At 33.3% G+C, this 15,729-nt stretch overlaps 1 protein-coding gene across 1 annotated transcript; it reads left to right on the forward strand.

Moving 5' to 3' along the window:
* LOC109349260 (transcription factor bHLH18-like) lies at positions 11,307-14,367 on the forward strand. Its single transcript, XM_019589999.1, has 4 exons — positions 11,307-11,515; positions 11,720-12,223; positions 12,899-13,261; positions 13,843-14,367. Exons 1-4 carry the CDS (start codon positions 11,477-11,479, stop codon positions 13,915-13,917), a joined length of 981 nt encoding a protein of 326 aa, XP_019445544.1. The 5' UTR covers positions 11,307-11,476; the 3' UTR covers positions 13,918-14,367.

The following is a 15,729-nucleotide window of genomic DNA, read 5'->3' on the forward strand; positions in this document are numbered from 1 at the left end:
GTGAGATATTGTAATTGCAACTAATAATCTTTAGTGAAAAAATCTCTTGTGCTGCAAGAGTACTAGATATAGCCTTCAGTGGACAAGAAGGTGAACCAGTATAAAAATCATTGTGTATTCACTTCTCCCTTATCGATTTGATTATTTACTTGTTTAATTTCTGCATATATTTTCCGCTGCACGTTAACTCTTGATTTTGAAGAAAAAGTGGCCATAATTTTAAGTCAACTAATTCACCACCCCCCTCTTAGTTGCAAAATCATTCTTACGTACTGATGCCTGGTAATCGGTTACTGGACTTATGTAATTACACACCCAAGAATTTGAAAATTTTGAAAATAATTAAGCAATTTTAAGTACAAGTAGGCATAATATAAGTACAATGAAGCAAACATATAATCATGAATAAGCATTTCAGACAAGTAAGCTTCATCAAGAATGTCTAATTCTCGTGTAATTTTATAGAAAGGTTCTTTGGCCAAAGGTTTAGTAAAAATATCTGCTAGTTGGTCATGAGTATAAACAAATTCTATAGACACATCTTTCTTTTGGACATGGTCCCTAAGTAAGTGATGTCTTATATCTATGTGTTTGGTTCTAGAATGCATTACTGGATTGTTTGTGAGTTTTATATCACTAGTATTGTCACATTTTAGGGGAATGCATCCTATGTCTAAGTCATAATCTCGTAATTGTTGTTTAAGTCATAACACTTGGTGATGTGAACCTCTTTTGGAAGTTCTTTATAATGATCTATCTTGATTGGTGCTTGACTTTGCCCACGTTATTCTGGGTTATTTTGATGGTGAATTTTGGCAGAGTATTGATATTGTAAGATAAAAGAAGATGGATAAGAAATGGGGTGGTAGGCGCCACAACACTTGGGTGTGGATAAGTCGGGTGATGTTCGCCACAAGAACTTGGTTCTTGATAAAAACTTTTAATCTTGATACAGCCAAGAAGTTTGGAGAAGACAAAGCTTTCACACAAGAAACTATTCCTCAATTTTCTTTTAACTCAAACAAACTTAGTTTCATTCAACAAAGTAGAAGTACACTTATAGGCAAACCATGATGGTTCCCACGTGACCCTACCATGAATTAAGACTTATTTTTGGACTAGATTAAACCTACTATATGGTTGGTTACATTGAATCCCTTCCAGACATGTTGGACACGAAATAATGAAGGCATAATCCCACATGGGAATTCCTAAGTAATTAAATTACAAAGAGAAATACTAGAAGCTTTGGATTCCTTGAAGTGTTTCAGCCAAGTGAAAGAATGGATGCATTTAGCCTAGGAGTCTTTAATTCTTTGGGGAAATTCGGCCACCATTGATTGCCATGGTCCCCACGAGTTTAAGGTAGAATTTGAGGCTTTTGAATTGTGCATAGAACTTGGCTGGGTGCATTTGCACGAAAATCACACCATAATTAACATGCTTGAGTTCCCCCATTCAGATGCATTAAGTGCAATATTTCTCCAGCTTTAATGATGTTGGCAGTAATTTATGCAAGTGTTCACTCTTCAAGGATGCCTTTATTCTGAATTCAAATGAACAAAATCAAGTTAGAAACTCGCAAAAACAAATAGAAAATATTAAAATTGACATGCCACAAGTTTTCCCAAAATTTTTGTTGGGCACGGCCATGTCCCAATTAAAAAATTTGGGAACTTCGGACAGAGACGTACACGGCCTGACTGTGTCCTGGGGCATGACCATGTCCAGCATATTCATCATTTTGGCAAATATTCAAAGTTACACAATGAATGAAGTGAGAACTCCCTTGGTATGATCTTGGAGCATTCTTCTTGATGCCTTTCATGAGTAATCTTAGAGCATCTTGTACCCTTTCGACCCTTGCCCTTGTCATGGAACCACCAATGCCTCTTAGTTCATCATTATCCAACTTGGGCTCATTTGGGTTCACATCATATCCTCCTTCTTGAAGGGAATTTGAACTCAAATTCAAGTGGTCATATTCTCCTAGATCAAAAGCCATCTTCTTTATTCTTTCACTCCAACTCTCAACATATTCATCTTGGATCATCCCTTTGACAATTATATTGATTAATGATAAAAAAAATGTGTAATTTGAGAGTACCCATTTTTCACCATCAAAGTTGAATATTCAATGTTGCTTGCCTCCAACATGTGCACATTATCCACATCTTCACTAAGTTCTACACGTGAGTTGATAGGTGGAAGAACACAAATTGTTTCTTTAGGAAATAATTCACCAATACCTTGCAAAAATTGATCAACAACATTTGACAAACAATTTTCATTAGAATGAATAGTAGTAAAAAGAAATTTCCTGCAAGAGGGTAGGTACAAGGGTTGTCTTGTAACCAAGGCACTCTTAACCTCACTTTGAATTTAACTCATAGTGTTTGCACTCATGGTATTTTCACTCAAAGTGTTCTCCTCCCTCAAGATGTTTTCCTCACTCACAAGTGTTTCACTTAAATCTCCTTTACTGACAAGTGTTTCACTCATGATCTCGGGTTCTCCTTTTATTTTTGCGGATGCATATTATAATGACCTTTTGAACTCCCTTGAGAAATTTATTGGCTCAAACTTTGTTTGGATTGATTTGGGTTGGCTTGGCAAGTTGTGACTGGTTGGTTGATAGGCTTTTGGAGCATATCTACATCTCACCACCCTCTTCAATTTCTCCCAAGTACCAATTGGTTTGGCACCACATCTACTCCTCTCCTTTTGTACTTGGTACCACCAACTTAAGGCATATTCCTTAAATTATGAAGTAGTTATCATAATTTTCTTCTCTTTATTGTTAAAATTACAATTGAAGACATTTTCCATTTTCATTTCCCACTTCAAATAGTTTTCGGGATCATTTTTGCCAATAAAGGTTGAAACCTTTATTTTGGCTTCTTTTATAGGAAGTTTCCTATCCAACTCTAGCCTCATTTTTTCCATTCGGTTTTGAAAGGCTTGGACTTGGTTTGTAAACATGGCATACAACATAGATGTACTTGGAAAATTTGCACTTGACACATTTGACTCATAAATTTTGACTCATTTTGACCCTTTGTTTGGACAATTTTCAGATAGACACTTTTAGACTATTTTTCGACAATTTTGGGTTGAAATGGGTTGGACACTTTGATTTGACACTTTTTGGTTTTGGACAATTTTATTTTTGGTTGACTCGTGTTTGACACTATGGCTTGGCACTTTTACTTTTGCGTTTGACTAATAATGAAATGAAAAATAAAGATATGACTCAAGAAGGACATGATACTTACTAAACACAAAGTGGTCTAGACACCACATAAAAAGTGGCTCTGATACCACCTAACGTGAGTCTCCTTTGGGGTGGTTCTCATTTCATGATCGTTCTTGGATGGTGTATCACCTTTAGCTGAGATTGCTTGAAACATGGACTAGGCTAGCTTTATTTTGGCCGAGACAAATGTTGATTAAGGCTTGGCCAAGTCAAATGTAAGATTTGGCCAAAATGGTGTGTGATTTGGCCGAGACAAATAAAGTAAATTTAGGCAGCAAGAATAAACTTGATTGGATAAAATAAATGGAGAAGATATAAAGATGATGGCGCCACAAACAAGTGAGTTGTTTGATAAGTCAAGTGATAATCGCCACAAGGAAGGATCTTTGATAAGATTGATATTTCTTGGTTCAGCCAAGAATGGTTTTAGGAGCCCTTGCTCAACTAAAGTAAATCAATTCCAAAACAAAATTCAAATTCAGCCTTTTTTTCATTCAGAAAATTGAAGTAAATTTATAGGCAAGCCATTATAGCTCCCCACGTGACCCTATTATGAACCAAGCCTTATTTTTGTCTATATTAAAGCTACTTCATGGCTGGTTACATTGGATTCCTTTCCAGCCATGATGGACACGTTTTTGAAAGTAAAACCCACATGGGTAATACCTAAACAAATAGATTACAAAGAGAAAATAAGAAAAGCTTTGGATTTCATGTTGTGCTTCAGCCAAGTAAAGTAGTGAAGCATTTAGCCTAGGATTCCATAATTCCTTGGAGAATTCGGCCACCATTGATTGCCATGGTCCCCACGAATTTATGAAGGCGAATGAGACTTTGAATTAGGCATTTGGACTTGGCTGGATACATGCACGAAAATGTCAAGTTGCCACACACACACAATCAACATTTTTGAGTTCCCAATTAGATGCATTAAGTGCAAATTCTCTCAAGCTTTAATGATGGTAGTTGTAATTAATGCGAATTGTTCACTATTCAAACATGCCTTTATTCTGAATTCAAACTAATGAAAACATGCTTAAAACATCCAAAAACAATTATAAAACATGAAAACTAATATGCCTCGAGTTTTCCCGACATTTTTGGTAAACATGGCCAGGCCATGCCGTGGGACACGATTCTCTCTCAATTATAATTTTGGGAAATTTCGGACAGAGACGTACACGGCCATGTTTAGCATTTTCCACTCTTTGGCCAATTTTCAAAGTAACACAATGAATGAATTTAGAACTCCCTTGGTTTGATCTTGGAACACTATCCTTTATGCTTTCCATGAGTAGTCTTAGTGCATTTTCTGCTCTTTTGGTCCTTGCCCTTGTCATGGGACCACCAATGCCACTTAGTTCATCATGATCCAACTTGGGCTCATTTGGGTTCACATCATATTTTGTGGAAAATATATCTCTCAATACTCACTCTCCTCCAAGACCCTCTTAAATGAACCAATGGTAGAACCAAGAATTTGTGAAAGAAAATACCCAAACTTATCAATAAATGTTGTCACACGAATTGTTTTGGAATTTTGAACTTTTGACGCTTTTGTTTTCTGTTTTGACTTTCACACTTTGACACTATTGTTTTTTGTAAGAAGAAAGAAAAGGAATAACACAACCAACAAAGAGCAATTTTAACACCAAGCAAGAGCCTTAGCTCTGATACCACTTGATGTGAACCTCTTCTGGAAGTTCTTTACAATGATCTATCTTGATTGGTGCTTGATTTTGCCCACGTTTTTCTGGGTTATTTTGATGGTGAATTTTGGCAGCGGATTGATATTGTAAGATAAAAGAATATGGATAAGAAATGGGGTGGTAGGCGCCACAACACTTGGCTATTGATAAGCCGGGTGATTTTCGCCACAAGAACTTGGTTCTTGATAAGAACTTTTAATCTTGGTTCAGCCAAGAAGTTTAGAGAAGACAAAGCTCTCACACAAGGAACTATTCCTCAATTTTTTTAACTCCAACAAACTTAGTTTCATTCAGCAAAGTAGAAGTACACTTACAGGCAAACCATGATGGTTCCCACGTGACCCTACCATGAATCAAGACTTCTTTTTGGACTAGATTAAACCTACTACATGTTTGGTTACATTGGATGCCTTCTAGCCATGTTGGACACGAAATAATGAAGGCATAATCCCACATGGGAATTCCTAAGTAATTAAATTACAAAGAGAAATACTAGAAGCTTTGGATTCCTTGAAGTGTTTCAGCCAAGTGAAAGAAGAGATGCATTTAGCCTAGGAGTCTTTAATTCTTTGGGGAAATTCGCCACCATTGATTGCCATGATCCCCCCGAGTTAAAGGTACCATTTGAGACTTTTGAATTATGCATAGAACTTGGCTGGCTGCATTTGCACGAAAATCACACCATGATTGACATGCTTGAGTTCCCCATACAGATGCATTAAGTGCAATCTCTCTTCATCGTTAATGATGTTGGCAGTAATTGATGTAAGTGTTCACTCTTCAAAGATGTCTTTATTCTGAATTCAAATGAACAAAATCAAGTTAGAAACTAGCAAAAACAAATAGGAAATATTAAAATTGACACACAACAAGTTTTCCCACATTTTTTGGTGGGCACGGCTTGACAATGCCTTAGGAGACGGCAGTGTCCCAATTAAAAATTTTGGAAATTTCGGACAAAGGAGTACACGGCCTGGCCGTGTCCTGGGGCACGACTGTGTCCAACACTTTCCTCATTTTGGCCAATATTCAGAGTTACAAAATGAATGAAGTGAGAACTCCTTTGGTATGATCTTGCAGCACTCTCCTTGATGCCTTTCATGAGTAATTCTAGTGCATCTTGTACCCTTTTGGCCCTACCCTTGTCATGGGACCACCAATGCCTCTTAGTTCATCATTATCCAACTTATGCTCATTTGGGTTGGCAGCACTTGGGCATAACAACTACCTGCCGCTATGTATTCTGCCTCAGCAGTACTTAGGACAACACCGGCTTGTTTCTTGCATGACCTTGAGACTAGTGCTTTTCCTAATATATGACAAGTATCACTTATATTTTTTCTCTCAGTTTTGCATCCAGCAAAATCTAAATCTAAATATCCAACCAAATCACATATAATTCCTTTTGGATACCATAATCCAATGTCAGTTGTGCCTTTCAGATATTTAATGATTCTTTTGACAGCAACTAAATGTGATTCTTTTGGTTTTAATTGATAACGTGCACACAAACAGACACTAAACATTATATCAGGTCTACTGATAGTTAAATAAAGTAGGGAACCAATCATATCTCGATACTTTGATATATCAATGCATTTTCCAGCTTCATCTGTATTGATATATGTACCATAACTCATAGGAGTGGCTATTGGCTTGCAGTCATTCATTTCAAATAGTTTCTGCAAATCTCTACAGTATTTAGACTGACTTACAAAAATACCATCCTTGAGTTGTTTGATTTGCAATCCAAGAAAGTAATTTAACTTCCCCATCATAGATATTTCAAATTCCTCTTGCATCATTTTGCCAAAATCATTACACAAAATCTCATTAGTAGAACCAAAAATAATATCATCTACATATATTTGAACAAGAAGAGTATGATGATTTATTATCTTAATAAAAAGTGTAGTGTTGACCTTTCATTTGGTAAAACCTTTTTCTAGTAAAAAGTTTGTTAGACGATCGTACCACGCACTAGATAAAATAAATATAATAACAATGTTACCTATACCAAGGATTTTTCTTTTGATGTTCTATGCATAGGTAACAAGTCATTTGTTACTTGAATATAGATATTTTGAATATCCATGCGATATGTGCTTTGAACAGTCGTTATTATGATAACACATTTTTGGCTTATGGCTTTCAAGCACTCCTGCAAAACAAATTACAAAGATCTTCTATATACCCAATATGATTTGGGTTCTACGGGGTTAGCATCTTTCTCAAGCCAAACATATTGACCAGTTGGAATACCAAATTTTCTAATATGACATGAATTAGGAGTATGGCAATAAAAGCATGTGGGTTGATGTTGATGCATCTTGCGTTTAGACTTGTAGAAAGAATGTTGATCAATATCTTCTTTAGAAATATTATGCATGCAATCATTCTTAGTTTTCACAAAAGTACTCTTTATCATACCATTAGTTTTTCGACTATTTGTGTAGCCTATACCTCTTCGGTCATTGGTATGTTTTTGAGTAATTAAAATATTGTCCAACTTATGAGTACTCTTCTTGAACATATTCATTTCTTCATTTAATGAAACAATTTTAAGGCATTCAAATCATTTTTTAGAATTTGATTTTGACTCTCAAGAAATTCTATAGTTTATTATTTATTAATGCATACTTTAGAGAGTCTAATAAATTCTTCATGTAATTCACAAAAAGCGTTATGTAACTCATTATATGAAAATGTATCATTTTGTTCAGAGTTACTAACCTCATAATCATCATTTGAATTGTGTGAAACCATCAAGGAAATATATTCTTGCTACTTAATTCTGAGTTCTACATTTAAACCATCATCTTTATCTTCTAATATGACATTTATTCTTCTACGCTTTTTGTCCTTATTTCTTTTGAAAGTATGATGCTTCTGTAGGGCTGGACAAGCACGTTTAAGATCATTTGGTTTTCTACATATAGAGCATGTAGATTTTTGCTTTGATGTTGATGTTGATGTTTCACTACTTGTTGCAAATCGTTGCACTTATTTACTTCCATGCATTCTTTCTAGAGTATCCCAAATTTCTTTTGAAGATTTGCAACTTGACACTCTAAAAAATTCTTTTTCTCTTAGAGTCGAAGTAAGAGTGTTTTTGGCTTTAAGGTCGTATTGGACTTTCTTCTTATCTTCATCATTCCACATGGATTTTGGCTTTACTTCCCTTACACCATTAACAATGGTGAAAGGTTCATAAGATCTTTCCTCAATCGCATTCCATATATACAGATCTTGAGATTCTATAAAGATTCACATTCTGATTTTCTAGAAGTCATAGCATTCTCCAACAAAACTTGGAGGGCGATTGATGTTGGAACCTTCTCCCATAAATGATATTTTGGCCATCTTAGATACATGATCAGTTTTGAGAATAATTTACTCCAAAAAAAAAGCTTTAGTGCCAATTGTAAGACTGAGATGGCAACTAAGAGGGGATGAAATAGTTGTTTACAAACCATGACAGATTTTTCTAAAAAATTCAAGAGTTAATAGCAGCGGAAAAGTTATGCAGAAAATGTCAAGTAAATTTAAGGAGTTAAGGCAGAAGAGATTACTCGTAGATTTTATATTGGTTCACCTTCTTGTCCACCGAAGGCTATGTCCAGTACTCTTGCAACACAAGAGATTTCTTCACTAGATATTAAGAGTAGCAATTACAAATTCTCATGCCGATATTTCCTTGTACCTTACTCACTCTCTAATACCTATATCACTCTTTGGAAAACAACATTTCCAAGTGACTTTATCCTATTTCTTATCACACCCTTGTGACAGAAAGTAATTCAACAATTTGAAGAAAACTTTAACTATGGCAAGGATTGCCTTTACAAGATTTGAAACTATGAACTCTTGCAATCCAATAACGCTTTATACACTTTAGTACTAATGCTCAGAAGGTTTGAACGACTTTGCAAAACCACATTTAAGGCAACTTCAGAAAATATATACTGAAAGTTTAGAACAAGTTGCAAGAAGTGTAGAGCAAGTATTTCAGAAGGTAGGATTCAATGCTTCAATGCTTTTAAATATATATGAGTTGTGTGTTATAAATTATGAGTTTCAATGCTTTTAAATATGTTTTCCAATCAGATTCTAAATCCTTGAAGCTTTATCTTTATTGTCTTCATAAGTGTTCTTCATTTTCTTCTTTTTTGTGATGTTGGTGTCTTCATCAAAATCGTGTCAATGTCAAGAGCAAGATCTTTTTCACAGACTTGAGGGGTTGTTAGATTCATCTTTCCATAGTTTCTATTCTTCTTCTTTTCTTTTGTATATGTTCCTATTTTATTCCTTTTCACCATAAGGGTAGTTTAAGTATTAGTTGTTGTTGTAAACGATTTATTAGACTTTTTACTTCATTTCTGTTTTGGGTTTTAGGATAGTTTAGTTTGTTAAATTAGTTTCATTTACTTTCCCTTTTTAGCAAGTTGTTGTATATAAATGCTTTGAGTTATTTGTGAAATGTAAGCAACAGAAGAGTATGATTTTCCTTTCATTCTTCTACATTCTCCTTTTCTCCGTCCCTGTAATGATCTCATGAAACCAAGAATTATATGCTCTTATTATCAAAGATAACATTAAAATACTCACAATTGATAATATATTAATAATTTCAAATAAAATGAGTTTATTCTACATCAATAGTGGATTTATGATTGATACCATTAATCGTAAATCATGTAATGTACAAGATTTTCACTCTAGTCTATGAGGCTTTGATTCTAAGAACACACAATGCTTGGCCAATAAAAAGCAAGTTGAAGCAACATGTCACACACACTTAAACATTCATTATAACGATTTAAGTTGTGATTGTAGTGACGGAAATTGTGGTCAGTATGACCGTTACTATATGGAATGGGCCATGACATGGTGAAATCTTTTATGATTAAAATATTGTTTAATGTAACCCTAAATGAAGTTTAATTTGGTTACATTGTATCCTCATACAATCATATTATTACGATTTTGTATCATATAGCATGATAGAAAAAATTTACACCAGTTCAAAAAAAGACTAACATAGTAAATAATTTTTTTAATTAAGTTGTAATTTTTTAACAAACACATAGTTGATCTAGTATTGTAGTTTTGGATATATAGGTATCGCTCAATGTTAATTATAAAGTTCAATTCCATTAAGTAAAACTTCTTGAGAATAATAATCGTACATTATTATTATATATTTGGTTAGTTCATTTTGTGGCTCGATCGAGTTTTGAACTTAATAGACATTGTTAAAGCAGTTAGAGGTCTATTTAATCAAATTTGGTTTTTCAAAATAGACTCATTTATTTGGCATGTTCGTATTTGGTTAATCTATTTTGCTTGCTCTATCATATATAATAATTGTGTGAAATTTTATAACAAGAAAAATAATTAATTTGTAACTTCAACTCCTATAACCGTATTGACAATTTTTATTTGGTTAATTATTATTTTAAAAATTATAATTTATTGTTTTTGTTAAATGAAGTATTTTTAATTTTATTATTTGTTACCGTTCTTATATTTATATGTTTATTTTAAAAAATTGAACACTTTTTTCTGATATTTATAAGTAACATTAGAATATCAATGGTACATTAAACATTATTTTCTACATTTATCTTTATTTAATACTTTATTAATGTATGTAAGTAGTGGAAAAATTAATAATCACATAAAAATGATATATTATCCAAAATATAATAAATATATAGATTAATATAATCATTATATTTATTGAACAACATGTGTTTTTTTAAGACAAGACAAACAGAAGATTGATATAACGTTGGCAGCAATGATGATTTATAGAAAACGTGGCAAATAACCTGCATTCAAAGTTGCAATGCAATAACCCACTTACAGTATTTGACCAAAGGCTATTAGTGAAAGACAGCAGTGTACCCCCAAATTGTAACAGAGATCCCAAATCTTAAATTTTGTGAAAATAATAATGAACGAAAAATAATAATAATAATAAATATTTAATTTTTTAAATGATATAAGATAAAAGATTTATAAAATAGTTTAATGGTGAGATTAATAATTAAAGAATGTAATGTAGAAGGGTGTGAGTTCAAATTATATCAATAAAAAAAAAAAAGTAAATCATAAGATAATTAGGGTGGATTGGAAAGTTTGAGTCCCTCTATAAATTAGGTTGGCAACCTTGTTTTAACATGTTCCCTTCCAACAACTTTTACAAGAAAACTACCAACACTTCATTATCTTCTACCCATTCTTCAACCAAGGTAATCTTCTCACTCTCCTTTCCCTAAACAAGTTCTTCTTTATGTTCTACCAAACACGCCACGGTGACAACTTATAAGTTCCTAAAACAAGTAGACTTTTGTTTGTTTTGAGATGTAACAAGTTAAACTTTAACCTCAACTACTAGCCCTTGAATTTTCTGAGGTTTTGGACTAATCTGTTTTCTTGTTTGACTCTTTTTCAGTGTCCAATTAATCACATTCAACTTAAATTTGAGGAAGCTAGAAAACTGAAGATGATGCAAATTTCATCCACCAAGTACATGCCTGAATTTGTAAGCACATACATATATTAACTATTCACTCTACCATTAGAAGACCACTTATATTTGTACATCAGGACCTTTGTACAACATAAAGTACTAGTATTTTATGTTATAAAACTAAGTTATAAAAAAGTTCTCTGAGCACAGACACACATGAAACATTTCTTATGTAGAAGAGCAGAAATCTGAAGCCATGTAATTTTACAGTTTCAGGGAATTGAGGATCCAACCTTCTTTCATCAATACGCAATGGATTCTTTTGCATACCAAGTTGATGATGTTGACTTCAAACCTTTTTCTGCAGCCACAGAGAGCAACAATTCCTCTCACAATTACTTTCACTACGAAACCACAGAAAACTCATTCCCTGAAGACCACTGTGTTGTTTCCCCAGCAAGACCAAGCAAGCAACTGAAGACTAATTGGAATGATTACAACAATGACTTGAAGGCTTCTAATTTCTCTTCATCCTCACAAATCATTTCTTTTGAGCACTCCAATACTTCTTCAGTTGCTTCCCAGCATTATCACAACCATGACTACGAGAACAAAAGTTTTCAAAATTATGATAAACAAGCAAATAAGACTGCTAACAGCACTATGACTATGAGGAACACAAACCAAGCTCAAGATCACGTATTATCTGAAAGAAAAAGAAGGGAAAAGCTCAACCAGAGGTTCGTTGCTCTTTCCGCCATCGTTCCTGGACTCAAGAAGGTACTATTTATTTAACATGTATATATATATATGGTTATGATTTATGAACACACGAGACACATTTAGAAACACTTCAGTTAGAGAATTTTTTGAGCGGCAATTCAAAAAGGAGATACACCTCCTAAAGATGTTGATTTAGTGGTTTGAAATTACTAAATCTCTTTGCTTTTTACATTTTATCATAAACTTTTCCCCCAAGGTTAAGATCTTAAGCAATAATACTCCTACATATCAAAAAGAATTTTTCTTATACATCATATCTTCTATTTTAGAGGGTGAGTCTCATCATACTGTTAAGGTATCTTATGAAATGAGAGATCATGTGTTTAAATCCTAGAAACAACTTCTTTGATTTTAAAGATAAGAATATGTATATTTACACTTCTCAAACCCAATTAATTAGATGGGATATATATATACCTTCTACTTTAATTGGTTGCTACTAATAAACTAAGTTAACCTGACCTGAGTCAGCTATATTAGGAAAAATCTCATTTATCCACTTTAAATAGTTTAATGAGTGGATATCTGAATGCACTTTACTTAATTAATAGTGGATATTTGTTCAGAACCCTATCCTGAATTCCTGATTGTAACATGCCCATGAGTAAAAGTATTCTTAATTTATTACAAGTTGAATTAATAGATTATAAATGGTTTCATTCATGCATGTAGATGGACAAGGCTACTGTGTTGGGAGATGCTATAAAGTATCTGAAACAACTACAAGAAAGGGTGAAGACACTGGAGAAACAAGCAAGTGAAGAAAGAGTTGAATCAGCAGTGGTAGTGAAGAAATCTATTATCTTCGCAGATGAAGATAATAGCTCCCCTTTAGATGAAAACTCTAACCAAACAATCCCTGAAATGGAAGCAAGAGTTTGTGGTATAGAGGTACTCATAAGAATTCATTGTAACAAACACAATGGTAGATCAGCTACAATACTCAATGAGTTGGAAAAGTATCATCTCACTATTCAGAGTACCAGCTTTGTGCCCTTTGGGAATAACACTATTGACATAACCATTGTTGCTCAGGTAAATATAATTAACTTCAGTGTCTAAAAGAGTAACTTTTGATTTTCTCTTTAAAATATGATAATTAGATGAATTTATTTTGGTACAATGTGACTGTAATTTTTATATACAGTAATCAATCATATATGACTTTTTTTTAAGCAGTTATTATTTGATTTAAAGAATGCTAATGATGTAAGCAATATATGGTTGGTCATTTGTATAAAAAGCTAACATTGAATATATTGTAATTAAATCATAGTAATACTATTCACATACCATATTTTCTATTCTATTTCTACATTTTATAGATTAACACGTACAGTACCATTTTTATACTTTAAAAGACCGTTTAAAGCGATGGACATGGTCAACAGTGTGAATATGTGATAATATAAAGTTTGAAGATTTTTACAATGTTATGTTAGGTGTGTGATTATTAATAATTATTATGATAGTGTAAATATATGATTATTGACATCTATACTACTAGAATATTGTAGCTTAATCCAATTTCATTAATATATTCATATTTATTAACCTGTGCGTGATTAACATGGGTTAAGAAATAATGGATAACCATGATTTATGTTTTCTTGCAGATGAACAAGGAACACAGCGTGACAGCAAAAGATCTCATAAAATACTTAAGAAAGTCTCTGAAGAAGTTAATTTGATCGTGAATAAATAGTTCAAGGCATATTCATACGTCGTTGATGATGTGCATGACTATAGTAATAAGCTTAATTAGCTTACTGTGGTTTTTATTGCAGGGAAATTCCCTTTTTTCGTCCATGGTTTGGATTCTAAGTAGTTGTTAATTTCCTTCTCCCATACTTGTTTTTTGCGTAGTTGATTGATCAGCTACGTTAATCTATCTATCCCACAGGGCCACAATGCCACAATGCCACTTTCCAATCTCTTAAGTTCGCATCAATTTTTTTAAGAGGGTTCATATTCGGAGGATTTGATATATTTATCAAATACCTCTTTTTTCTCCTCTTTCGCTATGTGAAAAGGGTGCATTTTAATAGAAAACATGTGTGGCAAGCTTTAACGTTTGTGTTGTTTGATATCAATGTCAGCTTTGTGTTGTCACTTCTGTATAAAATAAAATTATGTTAGATTACTGCAAGTGTCATTAAATTATAACTAATTTTGTTGTTTAATTCAAATAGTGGATACTGTTGGTTGCATATCTTCAACTAATACTATTATTAATTTGATTTTTAATTAAGTTACATATTTTTAATCCTTTAAGGGGTTTTTTTAAATTTTGTTGATTGTCATTTGATGTCATCAATTAGGTCCATGTGAGATTATTATAATAATCAGTGCATTTTAATATAAGAATCCACATAATGCTACCATAAATGTTGTGATATGCTTGCTAATCTTGCAGTCAATCAAATATAGTCGTACCCATTTCGGGCAAAGTTTACATATTATTATTATTCGATGACATATCACTTCCTTCTTCTGATAATAGTTAATTAAAACTGAGGAAAAAATGCCCATTGACACTGGGACATCAAATTTCTTTATCATGAACACATAAATTAATTATATAAAGAGAAAATATACTCTAACAATGTATGAGTTTGATATATTATCACTACATCTTTCACTATTCATTTTTGTCATTATTTGCTCTTAAAAAACAATATAAACGAATGGTCGATGATGTAATGAATATATGTGTATAAATTTTTATAGTAACAATATCTAGATATTACACTTTTATATTGTTCTTTTGTGGATAAGTCATGTGGGTCAGGCTAGAAGGTCTGGCAAGAAGTCTTCTTGGAGGTGTCTAGATTGAGTTTAGACCTGCCGGTGGAGCTAGATGAAAAAGTGTTTCGACGATCAAGTCAGTATGATAATGGTGAGAGGAAATAGAAAGTTAAGGTTAGAGAGCAAGAGTAATAAGAGTGAACAATTAATACTTTCTTATGGGGATTTCCCTATTTATAGTGGTAGGATAGATGAAGTAGTCCTTGGCGGGTACTGTTGGCGTGGCTGACCATTCGGGTCTGTTGAAGGCTACTTTGCCTGTATCAGACGAATTTGGAAGGGTCGTACTTTGTAGCTGGTAGCCATATCGTAGGTCTGTGTATGTCGTGTTGGCATGAGATTTGCAGGTGGCCTACTGCGATTGGCAGGTGCTTGACTTGCAGGTGGTGTGACAGTACATTATTGGCAGCGTGTCAGGTAGAATATCGGGGCAGTGGTCCTAGAACCGGCCTAGTGCGTCCAGCCAATGGCGAGACATCTGATTAAGGCCTTTGTTCGAATGTGCCCATTCTCAGCCAATCAGGAAGGAGATCATTCCAGCTAATATGGTTATAATCTTAGAATTTAATTTCTAGATAAAATTATAATCATTTATTTCTCTTTTAACTCTTTATTCTTGACTTTTTTCTCGTGTTCAAAATACTGTTAAACTTATAAGTTTAATGGGTGAATACTGTCATTTTTACATTGTCGAT

The sequence above is a fragment of the Lupinus angustifolius genome, chromosome LG01, assembly GCF_001865875.1.
Source record: "Lupinus angustifolius cultivar Tanjil chromosome LG01, LupAngTanjil_v1.0, whole genome shotgun sequence".
NCBI classification, from domain to species: domain Eukaryota; kingdom Viridiplantae; phylum Streptophyta; class Magnoliopsida; order Fabales; family Fabaceae; genus Lupinus; species Lupinus angustifolius.

Coding starts and splice junctions, on each gene's coding strand:
- LOC109349260 (XM_019589999.1), top strand. CDS start 11,477: ATGATGCAAATTTCATCCACCAAGTACATGCCTGAATTT. Junction 11,516..11,719: donor CCAAGTACATGCCTGAATTT/GTAAGCACATAC, acceptor TTACAGTTTCAG/GGAATTGAGGATCCAACCTT. Junction 13,262..13,842: donor ACATAACCATTGTTGCTCAG/GTAAATATAATT, acceptor GTTTTCTTGCAG/ATGAACAAGGAACACAGCGT.